At 51.0% G+C, this 24,037-nt stretch overlaps 1 protein-coding gene across 1 annotated transcript; it reads left to right on the top strand.

The window, feature by feature from the left end:
• Positions 1-415: 415 nt before the first annotated feature.
• Positions 416-23,441, top strand: LOC130378644 (NACHT, LRR and PYD domains-containing protein 12-like; the record flags this gene model as incomplete). The annotated part of the gene is made up of 9 exons (XM_056585354.1): positions 416-502; positions 655-883; positions 2,791-4,558; positions 4,961-5,134; positions 9,250-9,423; positions 9,600-9,646; positions 19,434-19,912; positions 22,997-23,057; positions 23,128-23,441. Coding segments are annotated over 9 exons (3,333 nt in total), but the record flags the coding sequence as incomplete, so codon positions are not given.
• Between the last annotated feature and the right edge of the window lie 596 nt (positions 23,442-24,037).

The following is a 24,037-nucleotide window of genomic DNA, read 5'->3' as shown; positions in this document are numbered from 1 at the left end:
CAAAATTGCGTTTTATTACAATGATAAAAAAGTGTAGGCCTACTAGCCTATGGTAAGGTCAGGTTTGCCGATGTGCTTGGCTATTTTAAAGTTTCTCCCTGTGCATCGATCTGAGACGGACGTCACTTCACTGATAATATTCTGGGGATAGGCTACAACATAGCCAGTAGGCTTTCATACTAGGGACTTTATCCTTTAAATATCTTTGCGGCATTGGATCAGTCTCCTTTCAAGAACAGGCAAGAACTTTCTAGCCTCGCGTCAGCAGCGCATATACCTAAAAACAACAGGCGGATGGCGGGCGGGTGCGGTTTTGAAAATTGGTCAAAAAAATTGTTGCGGATGGATGGCGGGCGGATCAAGCGTTTTGTGATGCGGTTGCGGATGAAATAATAGCCCATCCGCGCATCTCTAGTGTGTTTGTGTTCCCCACAGACACCAGAAGAGGTCAAAGGTTACCAGTGCTCAGTCTCTACAGCAGCATCAAACAGAGCTGATCAAGGTGTGTAAATGTCCACCAAGACGTTTGACTTCAGCTCTCCATGAACATTAGAAAGCATCTCTTGTCCAGCGGGACGTGAATCCAGGAAAGATGCGTCTGATGTCCTCAGTGAGTTCAGAGTAAAGTTCTCCTTGATGTTTGTTCTGTTCCAGAGGGCTGAGGAGAACGCACACGCTTTTCTAGACAAGGAGCTGAAGAAGCTCTGGAGGGTTCTCTTCTCAGATTACCCACAATGCTCAGAGGGTCAGAGAGTGGAGGAGGAGGAGGTGGATGGTAAGAAGGAGGAGCAGAGGAGGCGCGCCATAGAGGGAGTGGTGGACATCACAAAGCTCTGCCTGATGGAGATGAACCAGAAGGGACTGGCCGACACACTGCGGGGCGGTAAGAGACTCTTATCTTGAAAAGACAGAATAAGTACACATTTTGAAGAGCAGTAGGAGATGATATTTGTTCTGTTCAGACTAATTGACATAATGTGAGATTCATACATTTCAAACTTCAATGTTGAGACACTCTTTCCTCTTTGGGGTTAAATGGTTTGATCCAGTATGTAGGGTTGTTGTGGGGTATCAGGTTAAATGGTTTGATCCGGATATGTAGGGTAATGAATGAAGAATGTTAAACATCATCATTACCAGAACCAAATCACCCGACCACATCACCCGCATTCTCGTCCAACTACACGTCTTGTTTTGGGCATGCTGTTGGCGATGCAGCGCTTGCTGTTTTTGACCCTAGATTGTTTGATGAATTGTAAGGCGACCTTGGGTGTCATGAAAGGTGCCTTGAAATAAAATTGTATTCAATGTAATTATTATTATTATTATTATTATCATTATTATTATTATTATTATTAATAATAATATTAAACATAAACTGCAGATCAACAGCAGAATAACTCTGTGGAAGAGATGCAACGACATCTTGTTATATCAGCATGTCATTTTACACCAATTCACTATCATTATTATTATCATTAGACCAATCATATCGCTGGGTAAAAACAAAAAGTCCTGAACATTTTGAATCTGTAACATGCAGTCTTTGTCACGACCAGCTCTCTGACCACAAGTTATGAAGCCACATTAACATTAAACATTATACTGCAGACTAGGGCTGTCAACGAATATTCGAAGTTCGAATATTCGTTCGAAATGTATCCAAAAACGCGAATTCGAACGTGAAAATTAATATTAGAATGTGAAAAAACACTCCCGCGGTACAAGCGCCTCTATCTGCTTTGTGAATGAGCCTCTGTCTGTTCGCGATGTCCCTCATAATATTCGAATGTGAAAAAACACTCCCGCGGTACAAGTGTAACAGACTAGTATTGTGAAAAGCGAATGTATTTTAACCCCTCGGGGTTTCCGTACTTGGATATAGGTATTCCAGCTCTCACGCTGTGACTGGGTGACTTCTGATATGTACTAAGTAAACGAGACTATTTTCCCTTCCACGCTTGTGTCATTCTTGTCATATAAATATCTAAGTGCCAACGCTCGGTTACACAAGCGCCTATCTGCTTTGTGAGGGAGCCTCTGTCTGTTCGCGATGTCCCTCATAATATTCGAATGTGAAAAAACACTCCCACGGTACAAGCGCCTAACTGCTTTGTGAATGAGCCTCTGTCTGTTCGCGATGTCCCTCATTTTAAAGTAAGGAAATGCCCAGCAGGAAGCCGCCGCCCACCAGCACTCTCAACGAGACGGCAAACATAGAACACATACTGTACAAAGTAATCTGATAGGCTACTGTAGGCCTACAGCGTAATCTGATAGGCTACTACTGTACGTGCATGTGCGCGGGAAGTTTCAACAAACCACTGCAGCTCAAACACAGAACATAGCTACGTAATGACTGAACCAGATATTCGAATAGTTCGAATTCGTGATTTTTTTCCAAACGAACATTCAAATGTCATTTTTGAGCAATTTTGACAGCCCTACTGCAGACCAACAGCAGAACAACTCAGTGGAAGTGATGAAACCCTGTCTTGTTGTATCAGCAACGCAAATCACTTTACACTGATTCACTATCATTATTACTATCATTAGACCAATCAGATTGCTGTGGAAATAATTGTCCTCAACATTTTGAATCATCTGATCGCAGAGCCCTAGTCCTTAACACTTTGAATCTGTAACCTGCAGTCCTTCACAACCAGCTTTTCCGACCACAAGTAATGAAGCGACTACATATCATGAAGTTGGTCATTTAACAGGAAATATTGAACTGGTTCCACTGATCACCATCCACTAACTGATGTCATCTGTTGTTTTCTCATTTAGGATCTGCTGCTGTCGATTGCCAACATAAAATCAAGTCTCATTTGAAGAAGAAGTTCAGGTGTGTGTTTGAGGGAATTGCTAAAGCAGGACAGCCAACAGATCTGAACGACTTCTACACAGAGATCTTCATCACAGAGGGAGGCAGTGGAGAGGTCAACAAGGAACATGAGGTCAGATTGATTGAAACAGCTTCCAGGAAACCAGCCAAAGAAGGAACACCAATCAGATGTGAGGACATCTTTAAACCCTTACCTGGACACGATCAACCAATAAGAACAATGATGACAACTGGAGTGGCCGGCATTGGTAAAACCGTCTTAACACACAAGTTCACTCTGGACTGGGCTGAGGGCAAAACCAACCAGGACATACACTTCACATTTCTCCTCACTTTCAGAGAGCTGAATTTACTGAAAGGGAAAGAGTTTAGCTTGGTGGAACTTCTTCATCACCTCTTTATTGAGACCAAAGAAGCAGGAATCTGCAGGTTTGACCGGTTCCAAGTTGTCTTCATCTTGGATGGTCTGGATGAGTGTCGACTTCCTCTGGACTTCAAGAACAACCCGATCTGGACGGATGTCACAAAGTCCACCTCGGTGGACGTGCTGCTGACCAACCTCATCAGGGGTAACCTGATTCCCACCGCTCGCATTTGGATAACCACACGCCCTGCGGCAGCCAATCAGATCCCTGCTGAGTGTGTTGACATGGTGACAGAGGTGAGGGGGTTCACCGACCAACAGAAGGAGGATTACTTCAGGAAGAGATTCAGCGAGGAGACGCTGGCCAGAACAATCATCTCCCACGTCAAGAAATCACGAAGCATCCACATCATGTGTCACATCCCAGTCTTCTGTTGGATCACTGCTTCTGTTCTGGAGGACATCTTCAAAAAATCCCAGATCGAAGAGATGCCTAAGACCGTGACTCAGATGTACAGCCACTTCCTGAGGGTTCAGTCTATACAGGGGGACAGGAAGTACCATGGGAGGGCTGAAACAGATCCAGACTGGAGTTCAGAGAACAGGGAGATCATTGTTTCTCTGGGAAAACTGTCTTTTAACCAGCTGGAGAAAGGCAACCTGATTTTCTACGAGGCAGACCTTGTAGAGTGTGACATCGATATCAGAGCAGCCTCAGTGTACTCAGGAGTGTTCACCCAGATCTTTAAAGAGGAGTGTGGGCTGTACCAGGACAAGGTGTTCTGCTTTGTCCATCTGAGCATCCAGGAGTTTCTGGCTGCCCTTTACGTCTTTCTGTCCTTCATCGATACTGGTGTCAATCTGCTCTCAACCTACAAAAAAGATAAACTCCTCCTCTACCAGAATGCTGTGGACAAGGCCTTACAGAGTGAGAACGGACACCTGGACTTGTTCCTCCGCTTCCTCCTGGGCCTCTCTCTGGAGACCAATCAGAATGTCCTGCGAGGTCTGCTGGGACAGACAGGATGGGGCTCGCAAACCAAAAAGGTAACAGTGTCTTACATCAAGCACAAGATTGGTGGAGATCTCTCTCCAGAGAGAAGCATCAACCTGTTCCACTGTCTGAATGAGCTGAACGACTGTTCTCTAGTGGAGGAGATCCAACAGACCCTGACAACAGGAAGTCTCTTCGAAACACGTGTCTCTCCTGCTCAGTGGTCAGCTCTGGTCTTCATCTTACTGACATCAGAAGAGGGGCTGGACGTGTTTGACCTGAAGAAATACAAAGCTTCAGAGGAGGGTCTTCTGAGGCTGCTGCCAGTGGTCAAAGCCTCCAAAACATCTCTGTAGGTTAACTAATAACATGTATTACAATACACACTACACAATATAATTACAACTGGAATATAAGGTTAAAACTATATGAAAAAGATCTTTGTATGTTCATAACAACATTTATTACTTTTCTACTCATAACAGAATAAACATACTAATTATAATAACATACAAAACATCTCTGTAGGTGTCCTATTAACGTGTAATGTATTACAGTACACATAAGAGAATATTCACAACAATAGAACATAACACAACATTTTCAATCTCAACTAAACAACTATTTAACATTTTTGCATCTTATTATTTATTATGTTTGTTAAACTAATAACATTCCTTCATTATGTAATAAGTTGAAGATTTAAGTTATTTTAATCACAGTTCCTAACCTGTTCTCTTTATTCTGTGTGAAGGCTGTATGGCTGCCATCTGTCAGAGAGATGCTGTGAAGCTCTGGCCTCAGTTCTCAGCTCCAACTCCTCTAGTCTGAGAGAGCTGGACCTGAGTACCAATGATCTGCAGGACTCAGGAGTGAAGCTGCTCTCTGCTGGACTGGGGAGTCCACATTGTACACTGGAAACTCTCAGGTCAGTTTTACCCAATGGTCAAACAGTTATACCACAAGGTTCAATATCAGAAGACATTTAACAGATGAACATCCATAAAAGTGTGCATATGAAATAAAGCAGCACGCAACTGACACCCCCAAGCGCACAAATGCTGTCTAAAGGTACGGCCACACTGAACGCGTTACGCGCGTTAGAGGCTTTAGTAAATCCACATCTTTGCATAGGGAACCATTTGTTTAGACGTGTAGATGCGTTAAACGCGCTAAAGCAGCACGTTTTATGCACCTAAATAACGCGCCCAACACACCCACGAGCCAAAAAGTTCAAAAAATTTAACTTTTTACGCTCCTACGCGTGACACTTATCCGCGATAGCCAATCAGCATTGAGCTTGACTCGACGTCATTGGCAGAGAGGCGGAGTTCAAAGTTCAAAGTTCAAAGGTTTTTATTCGCCATTTGTGCATAAACCAGACAGTTCAAACACATTGGAATTCTTGTGCAGGGCTTCCCAAGTCAAGTACAGTATTAATACAATTAAGAGAGAGATCGAGAGAGAGAGAGAGAGAGAGAGAGAGAGAGAGAGAGAGAGAGAGAGAGAGAGAGAGAGAGAGAGAGAGAGAGAGAGAGAGAGAGAGAGAGAGAGAGAGAGAGAGGGCGCAGCACAATAAATAGTAATAATAAAAAAAAGTATAAAGAGTTTTTAAAAATTGAGATAAGGATAAATTGCATGTTGTGCATTGCATTGCAGAGAGCACCACAATTTAAAATTTAAAAATTTAAAAATATATATACATATTAAATTAAATTGAATTCAGCAGTGCAACCATACTGTATAACCACATATAGCAGCGTTATTGCAGGTAGGAAGTGGGGGTAGGGTGGTGAGTATATATATATTCAAATAAATAAATATATTCAAATTATTATAAATAAAATAATAATAAGTAAAATACAATATTGCACATTGTATTTTTCAGATGTTTTCTGTTAATGCAGTCGCACTGTTGCAGGGAAGAAGCTATTGAAGAATCTTGTTGTGTGTGTGATGACACTGTCCGCTATACTGTGTCTGAGTCTGTATTTGCAGTGTTTGTTAATGAGTAGAGGGTGAGCTGGGTGGAGGGAGTCTCTAATGATTCTCACTGCCCTTTTCCGACAGCGCTGACTGTAAATAAAGTCCATGGAGGGAAGTGTTATCCAGTAATCCTTTCAGCAGACTTTATGACCCTTTGGAGTGCCCTCCTCTCTGCCTGTGTGGTATTCCCGTACCAGACAGTGATACCTGAAGTGAGAATGCTCTCTACAAGTCCACTGTAGGCCAGGGTGAGAGGACGCTGGTTTAGTCCCGATTTCCTGAGCAGTCTGATGAAATACAGCCGCTGCTGGGCTTTTTTCACTGTGGCAGCAGTGTTAAGAGACCAGCTCAGGTCAGACATCACCTGCAGTCCCAGGAATCGGTGGTTGTCCACCCTCTCCACCTCAGTCCCTTGGATGGTAAGGGGCTGTAGGGGGGCAGGACTCCTCCTGAAGTCTGCTATCACCTCTCTTGTTTTGGCTACGTTGAGGATGAGGTCATTCTCCTCTCCATAGATGAGAATATCCTCTATCACACTCCTGTAGCCTGACTCGTCACCCCCCTTGATGAGGCCCAGGATGGTGGTGTCATCAGCGTATTTGATGACAATGGTGTTATCGTGTGTAGAGGCACAATCATGCGTGTACAGGGTGAAGAGTTTGGGACTGAGGCAGCAGCCCTGTGGTGAACCTGTACTGACTATGAGCTCAGCAGACACCCGCCTCCCCACTCTCACCACCTGTGGTCTTTCAATCAGGAAATCTAGGATCCAGTTACAGGTGGGAGTCGGGACACCGAGGTCCGTCAGTTTACCAATCAGCTTGCCCGGGCGGATGGTGTTGAAGGCAGAGCTATAGTCCAGGAAAAGCATTCTGACATATGTTCTGCTGTTGTCCAGGTGTTGCAAAGTGTGATGTAGGGCTATGGCCACCGCGTCATCCACTGATCGGTTGGGGCGATAGGCAAACTGGGATGGATCGACAGTGTCCGATACTGTGTAGTTTATGTGGGTAAGAACCAGCTTTTCTAGGCACTTCATGGGGGCTGAAGTTAGCGCCACCGGCCTTAAGTCATTCAGCGTGGATGAATTAGGCTTTTTTGGAACAGGTATGATTATGGATGATTTAAATACTCGGGGGACTACTGCCTGGGATAGGGACAGAATGAGATCCTCAGATTTGGAGGACAGGCGCTCCGCAGCTCATATGGAGCGCCTGTACTTGGGGTCCTGGCGGTAGATCCTGGCACCAACCCGGGTCAGCAGGTCATCAAACACAGCCCCAGTCAACTGAAAATACGTCTGGAACCGGCCGTCATCCAGGCGGAGTTCCTGGAGGAGGTGGTGAAACTCACCCAGCTGTGAGCGCCTACGGAGGATGTCATGCACCCAAACACGACGGCGTTTGGGTTTCCTGCTCTCCTCGAACTCCCACACCAAGTACAGCGCAGCGATGGTGGTGATCTCAGCCATGTTTGTGGAGCAAAAGAAAAGGAGCGGGGGAAATTAAGTTTTGGGCGGGCTCATCTAGCTCCGTAGGCGCGTTAGGCGTGTTGAACCATTTTTGTGACACACAATGATGAAGCAGCAGGTTAGGCCTAATCCTACGAGCGTAACGCGTTCAGTTTGGCCATACATTTTTGTTCTCGTGCTAGCAAAGTGTTTTCCTTATTGCTTTGATGTTTATTCCCCTCACAACACAATATACATAATAATGGAATAAAACTTCTAATTATATACAAAACATCGCTTTAGATGAACTGATAACATGTATTACAATACAATGCAGAACATTATTGTGTGTGAAGGCTGAAGGGCTGTCATCTGTCAGAGAGATGCTGTGAAGCTCTGGCCTCAGTTCTCAGCTCCAACTCCTCTAGTCTGAGAGAGCTGGACCTGAGTACCAATGATCTGCAGGATTCAGGAGTAAAGCTGCTCTCTGCTGGACTGGGGAGTCCCCACTGTACACTGGAAACTCTCAGGTCCGTTTTCAGCCTCTTTAAACTGTGTCCTGGGGTTGTTTAATATGTAAGGGATGGTCCACGAATAGTTGGACCGTTATCGAAAAATAACTCATAAAACGGTATGCATGTTGTATATGTTATGTATAACATGTAGGCCCGCTGATGTGAGGGTTCGGGGTTGACCTGTTAACTACTAGTATTTTATGTATGTTATATGTTATGTAGCTCTGGCCAGCTGATGTGAGGGTTAGGGGTCGACCTGTTAACTACTAGTATGTTATGTTTGTTACATGTTAAGTAACTCAGGTCAGCTGATGTGAGGGTTAGGGGTTGACCTGTTAACTACTAGTATGTTATGTTTGTTATATGTTACGTAACTCTGGTCAGCTGATGTGAGGGTAAGGAGTTTACCTGTTAACTAGTATGTTATGCTTGTTATACGTTATGTAACTCTGGTCAGCTGATGTGAGCTGAGGAGTTGTCATTAGTGCAGACATGGGGATGAGGCTTAAGCCGTGCTGTGATCTGAATATAATGTACACCTCACCATAGAGCTTCACTGGCCGTGGTAAAGTGAATCATATTCAACATTAAAGATGGACTTTATTAACTTCACATTAGTTTGGTGTGGTGCTGCTCATGTCCGATGTATTTCTGTTGCTCTTTTGCCTGCTGACAAAACTCTCCCTGGTTCTACACAATGTTAGAACCTGTGAGGAAACGGTCTCAGCGTACCAAACACATCGGGTACGCTCCTTACTCTAACCGAACAATATCTCATTGAGTTGTAGCTATTGAGAGAGGAGCATTTGTTTAAGATCCTTTTTCACATCCAAGAGAGGGAAGTTCTGATGTCTGTGATGATGTCATCTCCCCACTTCCTCTTCTCCTTGTCCTCTTCTCTCCTTGTCCTCCAAATGGAATGAATACACTTTAAAAATGTGGTTACTTTAGCATGAACTGCTCTCAACCAGAATAAGTATAATTGTGTGTGTGTGTGTGTGTGTCTGTGTGTGTGTGTGTGTGTGTGTGTGTGTGTGTGTGTGTGTGTGTGTGTATGTGTGTGTGTGTGTGTGTGTGTGTGTGTGTGTGTAGCTTGTCTGGCTGCCTGGTCACACAGGAAGGCTGTGCTTCCCTGGCCTCAGCTCTGAGCTCCAACCCCTCCCATCTGAGAGAGCTGGACCTGAGCTACAATCACCCAGGAGACTCTGGAGCTGCGCTGCTCTCTGCTGGACTGGAGGATCCACGCTGGAGACTGGACACTCTCAGGTATGGAGAGGACAGCTCACCACTCAGGGACAAAGTCTCCTACAAGGATTGATGCTGCTGCTAAATGAAGTGGTTTGAAGAGGCAGCTGTCACTCATGTTGTGTAGAAAGTTATGAGACGGCAGATGATGAAGGTGAATGTTTCAACATGCTGCTTTCACTTTGTTTCCCCCCCAGTGTGGAGCACGGTGGAGTGTGGAGGCTGAAACCATCTCCACAGAGATGTGAGTGTCTGTTTGATTCATCCCATGACACACACACTATTGAGATGGAAAGTCCATCCAAACAGCAGGAAGTGAGGTCACATCCTACTGGGAATGAAGATGATGGCTGACATCATGTATCTTACGTATATTAATACTGTCGACCATCACAGTTAAACCTGCTTGTATAAAACCCAGCAGGTATTACATTGTTACATTGAGGGGGGGTGACGAGGCTTAGGGGGGGCTGAGGGGGAGGACTAGGGGTGAGGGGGGTGGGGGGTGACCGGGCTGAGGGGGAGGACTAGGGGTGAGGGGGAGGGGGTGGGGGGGGGGGACCGGGCTGAGGGGGAGGAGTGTGGGGTGGGGGGGGTGAAGGGGCCTGAGGGGGAGGACTAGGGGTGAGGGGGGGGGGGGGGGGGGGGGACCGTGCTGAGGGGGGAGGAGTGTGGGGGTGGGGGTGGGGGGGTGAAGGGGCTGAGGGGGAGGGGGGGTGACCGGGTTAGGGGGCGGTGAGGGGGAGGGGAAGGGCTGAGAGAGGGGTGAGGGGGAGGGGGGAGGGGGTGAAGGAGCTGAGGGGGGGGGGGGGAGGGTTGTGACCGGGCAGTGAGGGGAAGGGGAAGGGGGGGTGACGGGGCTGAGGGGGGGATGAGAGGGAGGGGGATGAGGGGGGTTGGTGAGGGGGAGGGGGCTGATGGGGAGGGGGCTGAGGGGTGGGGGGGGGGCTGATGGGGAGGGGCTGAGGGGGGGGGGGCTGATGGGGAGGGGGCTGAAGAAGAAGAGAGAGCGATCACAAAAAGAAAGGGAATAAAAAGAAGAAGAGCAGCCTGGATCCATGGAGAGATGTTTGTTGTTGATGTATTCATAACATTGTTGTTGATGTATTCATAACGTCATTGTTGAGGTGTGTGTATCTATGAATGTGTTGTGGTAACTCGGTTTGGTGGGAGGGCTCCAAGTAAGGATCAGGCAGGGTGTGAGGGTCCAAAGCCTCAAACGGCGGTTTATTACACGCGGTTGGTTTAGATTCACACAAGTGTACGCTGTACATTGAAGTCGGGGGGGGTTGCTCGAGTCGTCGTTCCTGTGTCCGCCGTGCGGCTCACTCTCCGCTCTCGGTCCTCTGCGTCGTCCTCTCTTCCACTCGACTTCTCCCGACCTGTCGTTTGGTGGCCTCCTTTTAACACCTGGGTGCCTCCTGCCCAGGTGCTCCTCGTTTCCCCGATTGCGGCTCTCGGGAAGGTCGGGGTTTGTCGCCGGCTGTTGGCCACCGGCGGTATATCCCGGCCTCGACTCTCCCGAACAGGGGGCGTGGCACCGGGGGAATGCACACACTCCCCCCCTTTGCCTAGGCCCCTCCGTGCGCGGGGCCCAGCCCCCGCACGCATCTCGGCGGGAAAGAGCGTCGGCGTTGGTGTGTTCCCGTCCCGGCCTATGCTCCACGGTAAAGGAGAAGGGCTGGAGGGACAGGAACCACCTCGTGATCCGAGCATTTGTGTCCTTGGCGGTGGCCATCCATTTCAGGGGGGCGTGGTCCGTCACCAGGACGAACTGGTGTCCTAGGAGGTAATATGTCAGTTTGGTGACGGCCCACTTAATGGCCAGCGCCTCCTTTTCCACCGTGCTATAGTTCCGCTCGTGGGGGAGGAGCTTCCGGCTGAGATAGGTCACCGGATGCTCCTCTCCGTTCCGGACCTGGGACAGGACCCCACCTAGACCCACCTCGGACGCATCTGTTTGTAGGGTGAAAGGGAGGTTAAAATCAGGGGTTACCAGCAGCGGCTCCTTACACAGGGCTCCCCGCAGGTCCTCGAAGGCCCTCGTCGCTGCCTCAGTCCAGTGGACCCTATCCGGGAGGGCCTTCCGGGTGAGATCGTTCAGGGGGCAGGCTAGGGTGGCATACCCCGGGATAAAACGTTGATAATACCCCACCAGCCCCAGGAACGATCTCACCTGCTTCTTGGTCTGGGGTTGCGGCCACTCCCGGATAGCCGCCACTTTGTCCTCCTGGGGTCGCACATTCCCCCTCCCCACCCGGTACCCCAAATAGGCCGTCTCCTCCCGCCCCAACCTGCACTTTGCAGGGTTGGCGGTAAGCCCGGCCGCTCGTAGGCCGTGAGCACGGCCCGCACGTGCTTGACGTGCTCGTCCCAACTGGCGCTGTGGATGATTATATCATCTATATATGCCGCAGCGTAACTGCTGTGCGGCCTTAGGACCTGGTCCATCATCCGCTGGAACGTAGCGGGGGCCCCGTGGACACCAAAGGGCAGGACGGTGTACTGAAACAGGCCCCCCGGCGTCGCGAAGGCCGTCTTTTCCCGGGACGACGGGGCCAGGGGGACCTGCCAGTACCCCTTGGTTAGATCCAGCGTGGACAGGTACCGGGCCGGTCCCAGCCGCTCGATCAGCTCGTCCACTCTAGGCATGGGGTAGGAGTCAAAGTCAGACACTTCATTCAACCGGCGGAAGTCATTACAGAACGGTGGGTCCCGTCCGGTTTGGGCACCAGCACGATGGGGCTAGCCCAGGCGCTCCGGGATTCCTCAATTACCCCCAGCTTTAGCATCCGCTCCACCTCGGCGCGGATGGCGTTGCGCCGGGACTCGGGCACCCGGTAGGGCGGGATCCGAACCGTCACCCCCGGAGCGGTCCGGATCTCATGGGAGATCACCGAGGTTCGCCCCGGCACGTCCGAAAACACGTCCCGATTCTGCAGCACCAGCTCCTCTAGTTCTTGCCTCTGTGCGGGGCTGAGGTCGGCCCCCATCGGGACGTCAGGGATCGCGGGCCGAGCCATTAAGGCCATGGGGCCCCGTAGGGGAGGGTCGTCCTCACCCGCCACTGCTTTAACAGATTCACGTGATAAACCTGGGTGGGCTTACGTCTCCCGGGTTGCCTCACCCTGTAGTTAACGGGCCCCACGGCCTCTACTACCTCATACGGGCCCTGCCATTTCGCGAGAAACTTGCACTCGCTGGTGGGAACCAGCACTAAGACCGGTCGCCGGGTTGGAAGTTCCGCACGCGCGCCCCCCTGTTATACACGCGCGCCTGGGCCTGCTGAGCACGGGCGAGGTGGTCTCGGACTATGGGCCAGACCTTGGCCATTCGGTCCCTGACGAGCTCCACATGCTCGATGGTGGTCCTGTGTGGAGAGGGATGACTCTCCACGCCTCCTTCGCCAGGTCCAGTATTCCACGGGGTCTCCTCCCATAAAGGAGTTCAAAGGGGGGAGAACCCCGTGGAAGCCTGGGGCACCTCACGAATGGCGAAGAGGACGTGGGGGAGCAACTGGTCCCAGTTCTTCCCGTCCGCCTCGATGCTCTTCTTGAGCATCCGTTTGATGGTCTGGTTAAACCGCTCGACTAGCCCGTCCGTCTGCGGGTGGTATACCGAGGTCCGGAGCTGGGAGACCTGTAACAGTTTTAGTAGCTCCTTGACTACGCGGGACATGAAACATGAGCCTTGGTCGGTGAGGATCTCCTTTGGGAGCCCCACCGGCTAAAGAGTAGTACTAGCTCTCGAGCTACCGCCTTGCTAGTCGCCGCACGCAGTGGGAGGGCCTCGGGGTATCGGGTCGCATAATCTAATATGACCAGGAGATATCGGTGTCCCCGGCTCGTCCTGGGGAGGGGTCCTACGATGTCCAGCGCTATTCTCTCGAAGGGAGTCTCAATAATGGGCATCGGTATGAGCGGACTCCGCTCTACTGCCCGCGGGGCTACGCGCTGGCAGTCGGGACACTCCTGGCAGTAACGCGCTACATCTCTGCGTACCCCGGGCCAATAGAACCGCGCCACCACCCGCTCTCGCGTTTTGTCCATGCCCAGATGTGCGCCGAGCAAATGGGTGTGGGCCATGAACAAAACCTTCGACACGTACGGTCGCGGCGGTACCACCAGTTGCTGTACTACCTCCCCCTCGCGCACGTCGACCCTGTACAGCAACCCCCGCTGAGTGCAGAAGTGGGGGTGGGTCAGGTGGCTCACTGAGTCCCTCACCTGTCCGTCGTGGGCGACCACATGCCCCCACGCGTGCCGCAAGGCATCGTCCCGATGCTGGGCCGTAGCGAACTGTCCCGGTCGGGCCGAGTTCTCCCCCCCCGCCTGGGCGAAGTCCGATAGCTCAGTTAGGGGGGAGCTCTCGGGCTCCTCGGGGGTGTTCCCCCTCTCGGAGGCGGTAACGGTGTCGGTGCTGGGCCCCGCTCCGTCTCCCGGTCCCGGTCGCGCCTGGTCCCCGGTAGATCGGGGCGGGCTCCCCGGCGCCGACGGTCCCTCTCCTCCGGACCCGGCTCGTCGTCGGTTCTCGGTCTGCGCGGCGGTCGGGTCGGCGGGTCGCTCCCAGGGCTGGTCCGTGGTCGGCGGCGGTCGTCGGGGCGGGTCCGGATTCCGACCCGGACTCTCGCGTCGGCGGGCGCCTTGCCCCTCGCCGGGCCGGGCGTCCGCTTCGGCCGGCCGGGCGGTGCAGCTCTCGTCCCCCCTGGTTCCCCCTCCTGGGGCTCCAGAAGCGGGTGAAGATGGGGCAGTCCGGCCTATCAGGAACGGCACCGGGAGGGTCGGTACTATCCCAGCCCGGGCGACGAAAACCCCCTGTGGTGTGCGTACTACCACGTGGCAGGTTTCGTACGTCCGGGTGTCGCCGTGTACGCAGGAGACCTGCATCGGGGTCCCCGGCCTGCCCCCGGCTAGGTCGGCCCTCACCAGGGTCACTGCACTCCCCGTGTCCACCAGGGCATGGGTGTCCTGGTGCATCACCCTGATGGGGACGGTGGGGGAGTCCTTGAGGCTCTGTGTCCAGCAGGTCGCCAGCATACAGGTGGGGCGGTCTCTCGGGGCGGTGCACGCGGAGGGCATGGGGACGTCCTGTCGGTCGGGACAGTCGCGGACCAGGTGTCCCCGTTGTCCGCAGTGGTAGCAGCGCCGGGTCTCGGGCTCCCCTCGTTCTCGGGGCGGGGTGGTCGGCCGGGTCCTCGGCGGCGGTGTTGGGGCCTCTCTCCGGGTGGCCCGGGGGGTGGGTCTCGGGGCCGCCGCCAGCCGCTGGGCCACCTGCCAGTTTTCCAGCTGGCGCACGAGGTCGTCCACGGTCTCAGGGTGGTGGTGGGCCAGCACCCTCCGGGCGTCGGGGGGCAGCTGTCGCACGGTGTTGTCCACCACGACCCGATCCACGGGGCTGGGTCCCGCTCCCTCTACCAGCCACCTCCGGGCTAGCCGACATTGGTGGGCCACCTGGGTCCGCACGGGTCCTCGGACGTCGAACGCCGCCTCGTGGAAATTGAGGGCCTTCGCCGCAAGGCTGTGTCCATAGTAGGCCAACACGGCCGCCTTGAGCGCGGCCATACCGGCCCGCGTCCCCGGGGTTGAGGTCCTGACTCGCCTGCTGGGCGGGTCCGGTTAGGAACGGGGCCACTATATAGGCCCACTGGGCCTCTGGCCACCCCTCCCGGGTTGCCACCTGCTCAAATGTTTCGAGGAAGGCCTCGACATCGTCGTCGGGTCCTAGCTTTGTGAGCCGACTCGTCGGGGCGGTGGTCGGCGGGTCACGGATGGCCTGCTGGGTCAGGCGGAGCACCGCCTCCGTCAGCAGGGCCAGGCTGGGGTCCGATTCTCTCGGGCCGGCTGGTCCGGCGGCTGTCCCGGGGTTCTGCATCTACGTCCGCGGGCATTCACCTCCGCGAACGGAGGAACCGCACCGGAAGAAAAAAAAAAACAAAAAAAAATCAAAAACGAAGAGCCACTGCCAGTACGCGGGGAGGGGTCCTTACCGGGGGCCGCACGTGGACCGAGTTGCCCGCATCCTCCACCATATGTGGTAACTCGGTTTGGTGGGAGGGCTCCAAGTAAGGATCAGGCAGGGTGTGAGGGTCCAAAGCCTCAAACGGCGGTTTATTACACGCGGTTGGTTAGATTCACACAAGTGTACGCTGTACATTGAAGTCGGGGGGGGTTGCTCGAGTCGTCGTTCCTGTGTCCGCCGTGCGGCTCACTCTCCGCTCTCGGTCCTCTGCGTCGTCCTCTCTTCCACTCGACTTCTCCCGACCTGTCGTTTGGTGGCCTCCTTTTAACACCTGGGTGCCTCCTGCCCAGGTGCTCCTCGTTTCCCCGATTGCGGCTCTCGGGAAGTCGGGGTTTGTCGCCGGCTGTTGGCCACCGGCGGTATATCCCGGCCTCGACTCTCCCGAACAGGGGGCGTGGCACCGGGGGAATGCCACAGTGTACATATGTATATGAGGAGCTCTTTTCCAAAACGCGATAAACGCCAAATTTAAAAAAAATGAGTTTGTCATGCCATTTTGTTGTGTACTGAACCTATTCACTGCTCCATCAACGTTGAATGCAAAATCGCTATATTTACTTGTTTAAAATGTATCACAAGATGCCGTTTTTTTCCAAACCACGACAAGCGCCAAACCTATTTTTTGCCTAAATGCGATATATCCTCTCGACCAATCTGAATTCGGTTAGCGTTCTAGGCAATCGAACACGGATCAGTCTTCAAAATGAGTTCAAACTATAATGTGTGTGTGTGTGTGTGTGTGTGTGTGTGTGTGTGTGTGTGTGTGTGTGTGTGTGTGTGTGTGTGTGTGTGTGTGTGTCTGTGTCTGTGTCTGTGTCTGTGTGTGTGTGTGTGTGTCGCTCTTTTCCCGGGAGTTAGATGCGCGTGTTGCTCCTTTCCCGGGAGTTAGATGCGCGTGTTGCTCCTTTCCCGGGGTAGAGTGTGTGTGTGTGTGTGTGTGTGTGTGTATCGTGAACGGACTTCAGTGGCGGTTTCATTCCGTCTCAGTCTTCAAAATGAGTTCAAACTATGATAACACGTTTGATGGCCAGGATGAGCCAGTGAGACCTACACCCGGGGGTAGAAAACGCAGACTGGACAAAGAAAACCACAAAAAACAACTAGAAAAGAAGGTTCGTCACTCAGGTTGCGGGTTAACGCCTACTGTTGGATGTCAACACACGGCTACTGCGACCTGTCAGGCCGAGAAGCTGTCACCGGACGACCTGATGATGAACTTTAACAAGTTTTATAACAAACCAAACAAGGTTGACCAGGACAGGGCCATACTTGATCTCCTGGACATAATGAAAGTGAACAGGCGGCGTACGAAAATCAAGGACGTAAACAAGCGAAAAGACCGGAAAATATCGGTTAAATACAGTCTCTTGTGCGGCAGTCACCCGGAGAAGGTGCCCGTTTGCAAGGCAAGCTTCATTAAAGTGCTTGGTGAGTACAATTTCGTTTTTTAGAAATGTCTAGTTTAATACCGTTTTGTAGGTTTCTGCCTTAGACAAAATTATATTTTGCTGTAAATACGTGACATGGAAAGGAGGCCTACTGACATGGAAAGGAGGCGCGCATGTCGCTCCTCTCCCGGGCTAGAGTTAGGTGCGCGTGTTGCTCCCCTGGGGGGGGGGGGGGGTCATTCCGTCTGCGCACGGCACCTTCTCAACGAGCAGGTGTGCGCCTGCAGCCAGAGGGGGCGCCAAAATACCTATTCCCAACACAATGTTATGTAGTACTTCATTGATAACCGCTACGCAGCGCAATTTATTTTTTACTGCTCGTGGAGCCCCCCATGTTACTTGGCGCCCCCCACACATATGCCGCCCCGTGCGGCTGCCTGGTTCGCCCGTACCTAAAACCGCCACTGGCTCCAATCATTGTATTAACAATCTAAATAATTACTTTCACAGGCATCAGCAAAGACCGTGTGTCCCGGGTGGCTCAATATTATGCCGAGACTGCTGAGGCTCGCCCAGAGAGAAGAGGTGGTGCACGGCACAGTGAGGAGCACAGCAGGAGAAGGCAACTCATTGTTGAGCACATCCAGTCTTTCACCTGCAGGGCCAGCCATTATGGGCGGAGAGGAGCACCAGGCCGCAAGTATCTCCCCAGTGACCAGAATGTGCACAAGATGCATAAGCTCTTTGAGGCTCAGAACCATGCTCAGACCAGCTACTCCCTCTATTATTCAGTGTTCTCAAAGGATTTCAATCTTGGCTTCGGTCACCCAGCTACAGATGCATGCTCTGATTGTTCCAAGTTTAAGATCAGGATGAAAGATCCAAACCTAACCGAGACTGAGAAGAAGATGGAATCTGCATCATTCATCTTGCATCGTCGCAGAGCTCGTGTGTTTTATGACCTGTTAGGCAGGGTTGCTGAAGATCATGTGACCCTCTGTTTCGATATGATGCAAAACATGGTCCTTCCAAAAACCTCAATAGGACAGGCCTATTACTCACGGCAGATGTACCTGTATCTGTTTGGTGTGGTTGTGCACCACGGAGAGAAGAGTCACCAGACAAAAGATGATGTCCATCTCTACGTGTGGCAGGAAAATGAGGGTAGAAAGGACAGTAACATGATTGCATCCGCGCTGAGTGACTGCCTCAAGGTTCGACTTCGGCACAAAGTCAGCAGGTCAAGGGGACTTCGGCTGTTCAGTGACTCATGTTACGGGCAAAACAAAAACATGAACATGGTGTCCATGCTCATGGAACTTCGCCAGTCTTTTCCCAACCTTGGCATAGAGTACACTTTTCCAGTAAGGGGTCACAGCTATCTCCCAGCAGACCGAGTCTTTGGCAGAATTGAGCAGAAGATCAGGAAAATTGATACAATTCTGCTACCACAGGAATACCATGCCATCCTGCAGCAATTCGGCAACGTTCACGTTTATGGCACAGACTGGAAGGCGTTTGATTACAGGTCAGCCACAAAAGTGTGTGTTAAGTCAAATAGGAGCTTTAAAATCAGCGAAGCACGCATACTTGATTTGAGTACCAACAAGGTTGGTTTAAAGATGGCTTACAATGGGGAGCCTTGTTTCCATAGCGTATTAAAGCGGGGCAAGCGATGGGCTGACCTGAAACCTGCGTTACTTCCAAAGCAGACCTCTGTGAAAGGCGCAAAGAAGTGCGATGTGCTGGCACTATTAGGAGCAATGGGTGTGTCTGATGTGGTGAGGGCTTTTTATGACGATGCACTGTATCAGGTGACTGACAATGCAGGCCAGAGTGATGAAGATGCAGAGTGATTCATGCGCAAGTGATGAATCTCTCTGTCTCTCACTCTCTCTCTCTCTGTGTCCTCTCACAGACTCAAATTAATTTAATCAATTTATTATCAATACTATCATTACTTTTTACAGGTTCGGCACTGAATGACTATTAGCCTAAATGCGTTACTAAATGATATGAATTTATTTTTTACATTGTTGTATTTTTATTAATTAGTGGTAGTATGTGTGTGTTTTTATTATATGTGGTGGACAATAAACGTGAAATTGTATTTATTTTACTATTTAGTTTGTTACTATTTATTTTATTTGGCGGTTATTTATTTATTTATATTAATTTATAGTGTGAGATGATGATATCGTATGTTGTATTTTCTCTTGTTTTTAAAATAAAAATACATGAACCATCAATTGATTTACAGCTTCCTTTTTCAAATTGATGGATTTATAGCGTTTTGAAAAAAAATATATATATTTGAATTTATAATCAACAATGTTGTGGTTTGATTTAAAAATCATTGTACAACATGTTCAAACTGAGTCAACAAACCATTTTAACAGGTTAAATTGAATATTAACAAAATATGTGGGTCAAGGTAAAAAATGTAATTATCCTAAAAACTATACAAATGGATTTATAGCGTTTTGGAAAAGAGCTCCTCATATGTATGTATGTGTTCATATCTATGTATATGTACACAGAGCGCAGGAGAACAGTACTAGTGATGATGATGATGATGAGGATGAAGAGCGGTTCAGCAGCTCATCATGTCTGGTTCTCCCTCAGATGCCTGTGACCTCACACTGGACCCCAACACGGCCTACAGACGACTCTCTCTGTCTGAGGACAACAGGAAGGTGACGGTGGTTGAAGAGGACCAGTCGTATCCGGATCACCCAGACAGATTTGACTACTGGGACCAGGTGTTGGGCAGAGAGGCTCTGACTGGCCGCTGTTACTGGGAGGTAGAGAGGGAAGGATGGGTTGGTATAGGAGTGACATACAGAAGAATCACAAGGAGAGGACGGGGTGTTGACAGCGGGCTTGGAGGGAACAACAAGTCCTGGGGTCTTTATTGTTCTGATGGTGGTTACATTGCCTGGTACAACGGTAGTAGAACAGACCTCCCTCTCCGCGCCGCTGGCTCCACCAGAGTAGGAGTGTATCTGGACCGGCCTGCTGGCTCTCTGTCCTTCTACAGAGTGTCCCCAGGTGGAGGAGGGTCCTCAGACACACTGACACACCTCCACACCTTCTGGTCCTCCTTCACCCAGGAGGACCTCCTCCCGGGGCTCAGGGTAGGGGGGTCAGTGTCTCTGTGTCGGTTGTAGACACACACACACAAGAAGGTGCTGAGCGGGGCTGCTCCCTCTCCCTCTCCCTCTCCCTCCCTCTCTCTCTCTCTCTCTCTCTCTCCCTCTCCCTCTCTCTCTCTCTCTCTCTCTCTCTCCCTCTCTCTCTCTCTCTCTCCCTCTCCCTCTCCCTCTCCCTCTCTCTGTCTCTCTCTCTCTCTCCCTCTCCCTCTCTCTGTCTCTGTCTCTCTCTCTCTCTCTCTCCCTCTCCCTCTCCCTCTCTCTGTCTCTCTCTCTCTCTCTCTCTCTCTCTCTCTCTCTCTCTCTCCCCCTCACTCCCCCCCGCTCTCTCTCTCTCTCTCTCTCTCTGTCTCTCTCTCTCTCTGTGTCTCTCTCTGTCTCTCTCTCTCTCTCTCTGTGTCTCTCTCTGTCTCTCTCTCTCTCTGTGTCTCTCTCTGTCTCTCTCTCTCTCTCTCTCCTTCTCCCTCTCTCTCTCTCTCTCTCTCTCTCTCTCTCTCTCTCTCTCTCTCTCTCTCTCTCTCTCTCTCTCTCCCCGTCCGTGAGCCCTTGACTCATGTCCGCCACGCCCAATTACCAATCGGTCTCACTCACTGCTCTCCTGTTCAGACTCAACGGGCAAAGCCCTTGACTCATGTGTGAGGGCATAGAGAGGCCTCAGGTGAGCTCTGCTGGGTTGTAGAGGAGCTGCTCTGGCCTGATCAGGATCGGAGGGGGGGTACAGACTGATGTACATGTGTGGGATGGCTCAGCGGGCTGGGTGGGTCTCTGTTGTCTCAGATAGTCCAGATGGCACTGCCATTGGTCCTTTCTGTTATCATGCTCTATGTGGTCATCAAGTTATCTCCCTGTGTGTTTCACCGGATGACCGCCCCCCCGGGGACTGCCCCGATCTTGTTGCCCCCCCTCAGGGTAGCTGTGTTAGAGAGCCCCCCCCCCCGTCGTAAGGTCTGGGGCCCCAAACTTCCCCCCCGTTTCTAAGGCTAAGCCTTCCTCTGGGCCCTTTAGTGTTGTTCAGACTAACAGAACCACTTTACTGCTGGGGACAGTGAGAGCTGTCAGAGGAAGGTGGAGCTTCACTGCCCAGCAGAGGGCGCTGTCTGGACACTCCATTTCCTTTATTTTACAATTTAAATCTGTTTTGGTTTAATCATGAGTAACCTAATGAGTGTTTATTTTTAATTAGCCTACATCTCGTTTACTTGTGGAGGATGAGAATTCTTTTTTATGTTTGCTATTGCCTTTTATGCTTCATTTTGTTGATTTATATAATTGTTAATTGTTTACCAGTAGATAAACTGAATTCTCATTTTAAAGGGTGATCTTTTAACTATGTTTAATATGATCAAGAGGGAGGAATGTAGAATGTTGGTGTATTTTAGTGTCTCTCTGTGTTCACATCTCTTAGTCTAGGAACAGGCCAGTGCCTCTCCTACTGTACGAGGTGTTATTTCCAACATTCTGTCATTTGTGATGTCCCAACAAGGACGAACCAACCCTGTTGTCTGGGACATAACCAGGGCCATATACCTTATCAAGGGAGACTGTTATTTTGTTATTCACGCTTTCTTTCCTATAATACTGGCCCTAACCCTTTGGTTTGGTGAGAAGAGGGATGGACAGCCAAGGAGCACGTCTGGAGACTGCTCCTCACCTCCTACACTGAGACTATCCCACCTAAGTCTGTACCTGTGCTGTATTACATCCTCCAATAAACCTTCTATTCAACCCTCTGATACAACCTGGCAAGTTGCTTTGATTTCCACTTAGAATTACTACTACGAGGGAGGAATACAGAACGCAGAGTCTTTACTCTGCGCAACTTATCACCGCTGTGTCAGCTGTTCTTTCCCAAATAATTTAACAAACGTTATCATTTACCCTAAAATGTGATTTTGTTTTGGAAGGCTGGGATATAGCCTGCTTTGCTCGAGTTTATCATTGTTATTATTATTTCCACGCATGGCATAGCCTACTACAGTATTCATTCATGCAGCCCCTATGGAAAACATGTTGCAGTTCCGTTCTGCCGTGGAACGTCAAAATAGCGACACCAACTGCGCTATCCGCCAGTGCACTTAGAATCGGTATTTCTTGGTCAGTTGTGCAACTGCTTTATCGATCTGTAAGATAGCACCATGGATAATTTGCGATGGAACACGCCTCTGCTCTTCGCCGACACGCCTCTCAGGGCGCAAGTTTAGTGGCGCAGGTTTTCTGCGGGGGGACAATCGGCTCACCCAGGAGGACCCCCTCCCTGGGTTCTGGGTATGGGGGGACCCCTCAGCCTCAGTGTCTCTGTGTCGGTTATTCTCTCTCTCTCTCTCTCTCTCTCTCTCTCTCTCTCTCTCTCTCTCTCTCTCTCTCTGTGCACAGTTGTTGAGGGGAGAGACAGAGGGTAGCCGTATCAGCGACACGATTGGCCGAGCTTAAAGAGTTCCAATGATCTTATTGGACGAGCCCACCAAGGTGTGATGTCAGCTCTCGTTAGCAACCGACCCAGGAGTTGAAGCTACTTTTCACGGTAACACTTTGAGGTAAAAGCTGTGTTCGAAATCGTTCCCTATCATGGATGTAGTGCACTAAATAGGGTGCACGCCATTTTGTAGGGTGTTCGAATTCTCAGTGGTCCACTATATAGGGCACTATATATTGGACTTAAAATAGGGTACATACGATGTTCCCTACATGTTACTCCCGTATACCACAATGCAATGCGGTTGCATTTTTCCAGGGGAGAAGAAGAAGCTGAATAACCGCGAAAACGAATACATTTAATGATGGAGTCTCCGGCATGTGTTTAGAAATGTCAACAATTTATTTGGGATTTGGACAGGGTCTGCATGAGAGCGACCCCTCTGGCTGGGAGTGGGAGGTGCAAAACACAATGAGTAATGCTTAATATTAGCTTTTGTAGAATGACTTAAATACTTTTACTTTGAAGGAGTAAATCGTCGTCTAATTGTATCATGTGAATTGAGCAAGATGTGTAATTGCAGGAAGTGTGCTCACTAGTAACGTGTGGGTGTCTCTTTAAAGAGCCGTTTGGGTGTGCTGGTGCGCTACACGTTGTCCTGCCATGGGACGGTTCCCTCTGCAAGTAGGACGTGAAGGCCTCCCGGATCCTGATTGCTTCCCTAACAGCAACGGACTCGGGGGGTTCCTCTCAGCCTGGTCCGCCTACCAGGCTGAGCTGGCTCTGGAGGAGGTGTTCTGGGGCCACCCGCTGTGCCAGGAAGACCGAGTGTATTCCGTCAGCCTGGGGACCGCGAGCGCTGACGCCAACTCCCTCACCCACTACAGAGGGTTCCCTGCCCAGGCCCTCCCTTCTTCTGCAGCAGCTGGGATCGAGCCGCCACCGCTGAGAAACTGGACCGGGGACAGGGAGCAAGCCGAGCGGATAGAGACTCTTCAGATTTTGAGTCTGTCGAGGGGACCGTTCCGGTCCGTCAAGCCTGCTCCGTCAAGCAGCAGGCTTGACTGAGGCGGTCTGTAGGGAGATCGAGGCCAGGTCTCTCTCCTTCCCGAAGAACATCGAGGTCTTCCGGGAAAATGGCTTCCCATGGATGCGGCAGCTCCTGCAGCGGCTCTCCCCGCGTATGGCGGATAAAGAAAGGATCATCGTCCTCACCTTCCTGTCGTGCGTGGGGATGTTGATGAGGGGGGAGTATGTTGTTTACGAACACCTCCAATCCCTCTTGGCTGAACTGCCGATCCCCCAGGATTCAGGTTGGGTTCCAGGTTACTCAGATCCGGAATGCTACCATTTTTCGGCTGGACCCAGACATCAGCACGAAGCACCAGGGCCTGGTCCACCGGGCCACAGATTGCACCAAAGAGGAAGAGGGAGGAGGAGGATGAGGAGAAGGAAGAAGAGGTGCTGGAAGACGTCCAGGAGGTGGATCAGGAAGAGGAGCAGCCAGTCCAACCACCGACACTTTCAATGGCCATACCAGCCACCAGCCGTCGCGTGTGGAGCGAGGAGGAGCTCCGAATGGCTGACTGGAACGAGCGAGACTGCAGCAAGAAGGCCTTCCTTGAGTACATCCGTCGCTGCACCGAGGCTTCTGTGCCGTGCCG

The sequence above is a fragment of the Gadus chalcogrammus genome, unplaced genomic scaffold (genome assembly GCF_026213295.1).
Source record: "Gadus chalcogrammus isolate NIFS_2021 unplaced genomic scaffold, NIFS_Gcha_1.0 GACHA093, whole genome shotgun sequence".
Taxonomy (NCBI): Eukaryota; Metazoa; Chordata; class Actinopteri; order Gadiformes; family Gadidae; genus Gadus; species Gadus chalcogrammus.
This window is presented reverse-complemented; position numbering and strand designations above follow the sequence as displayed.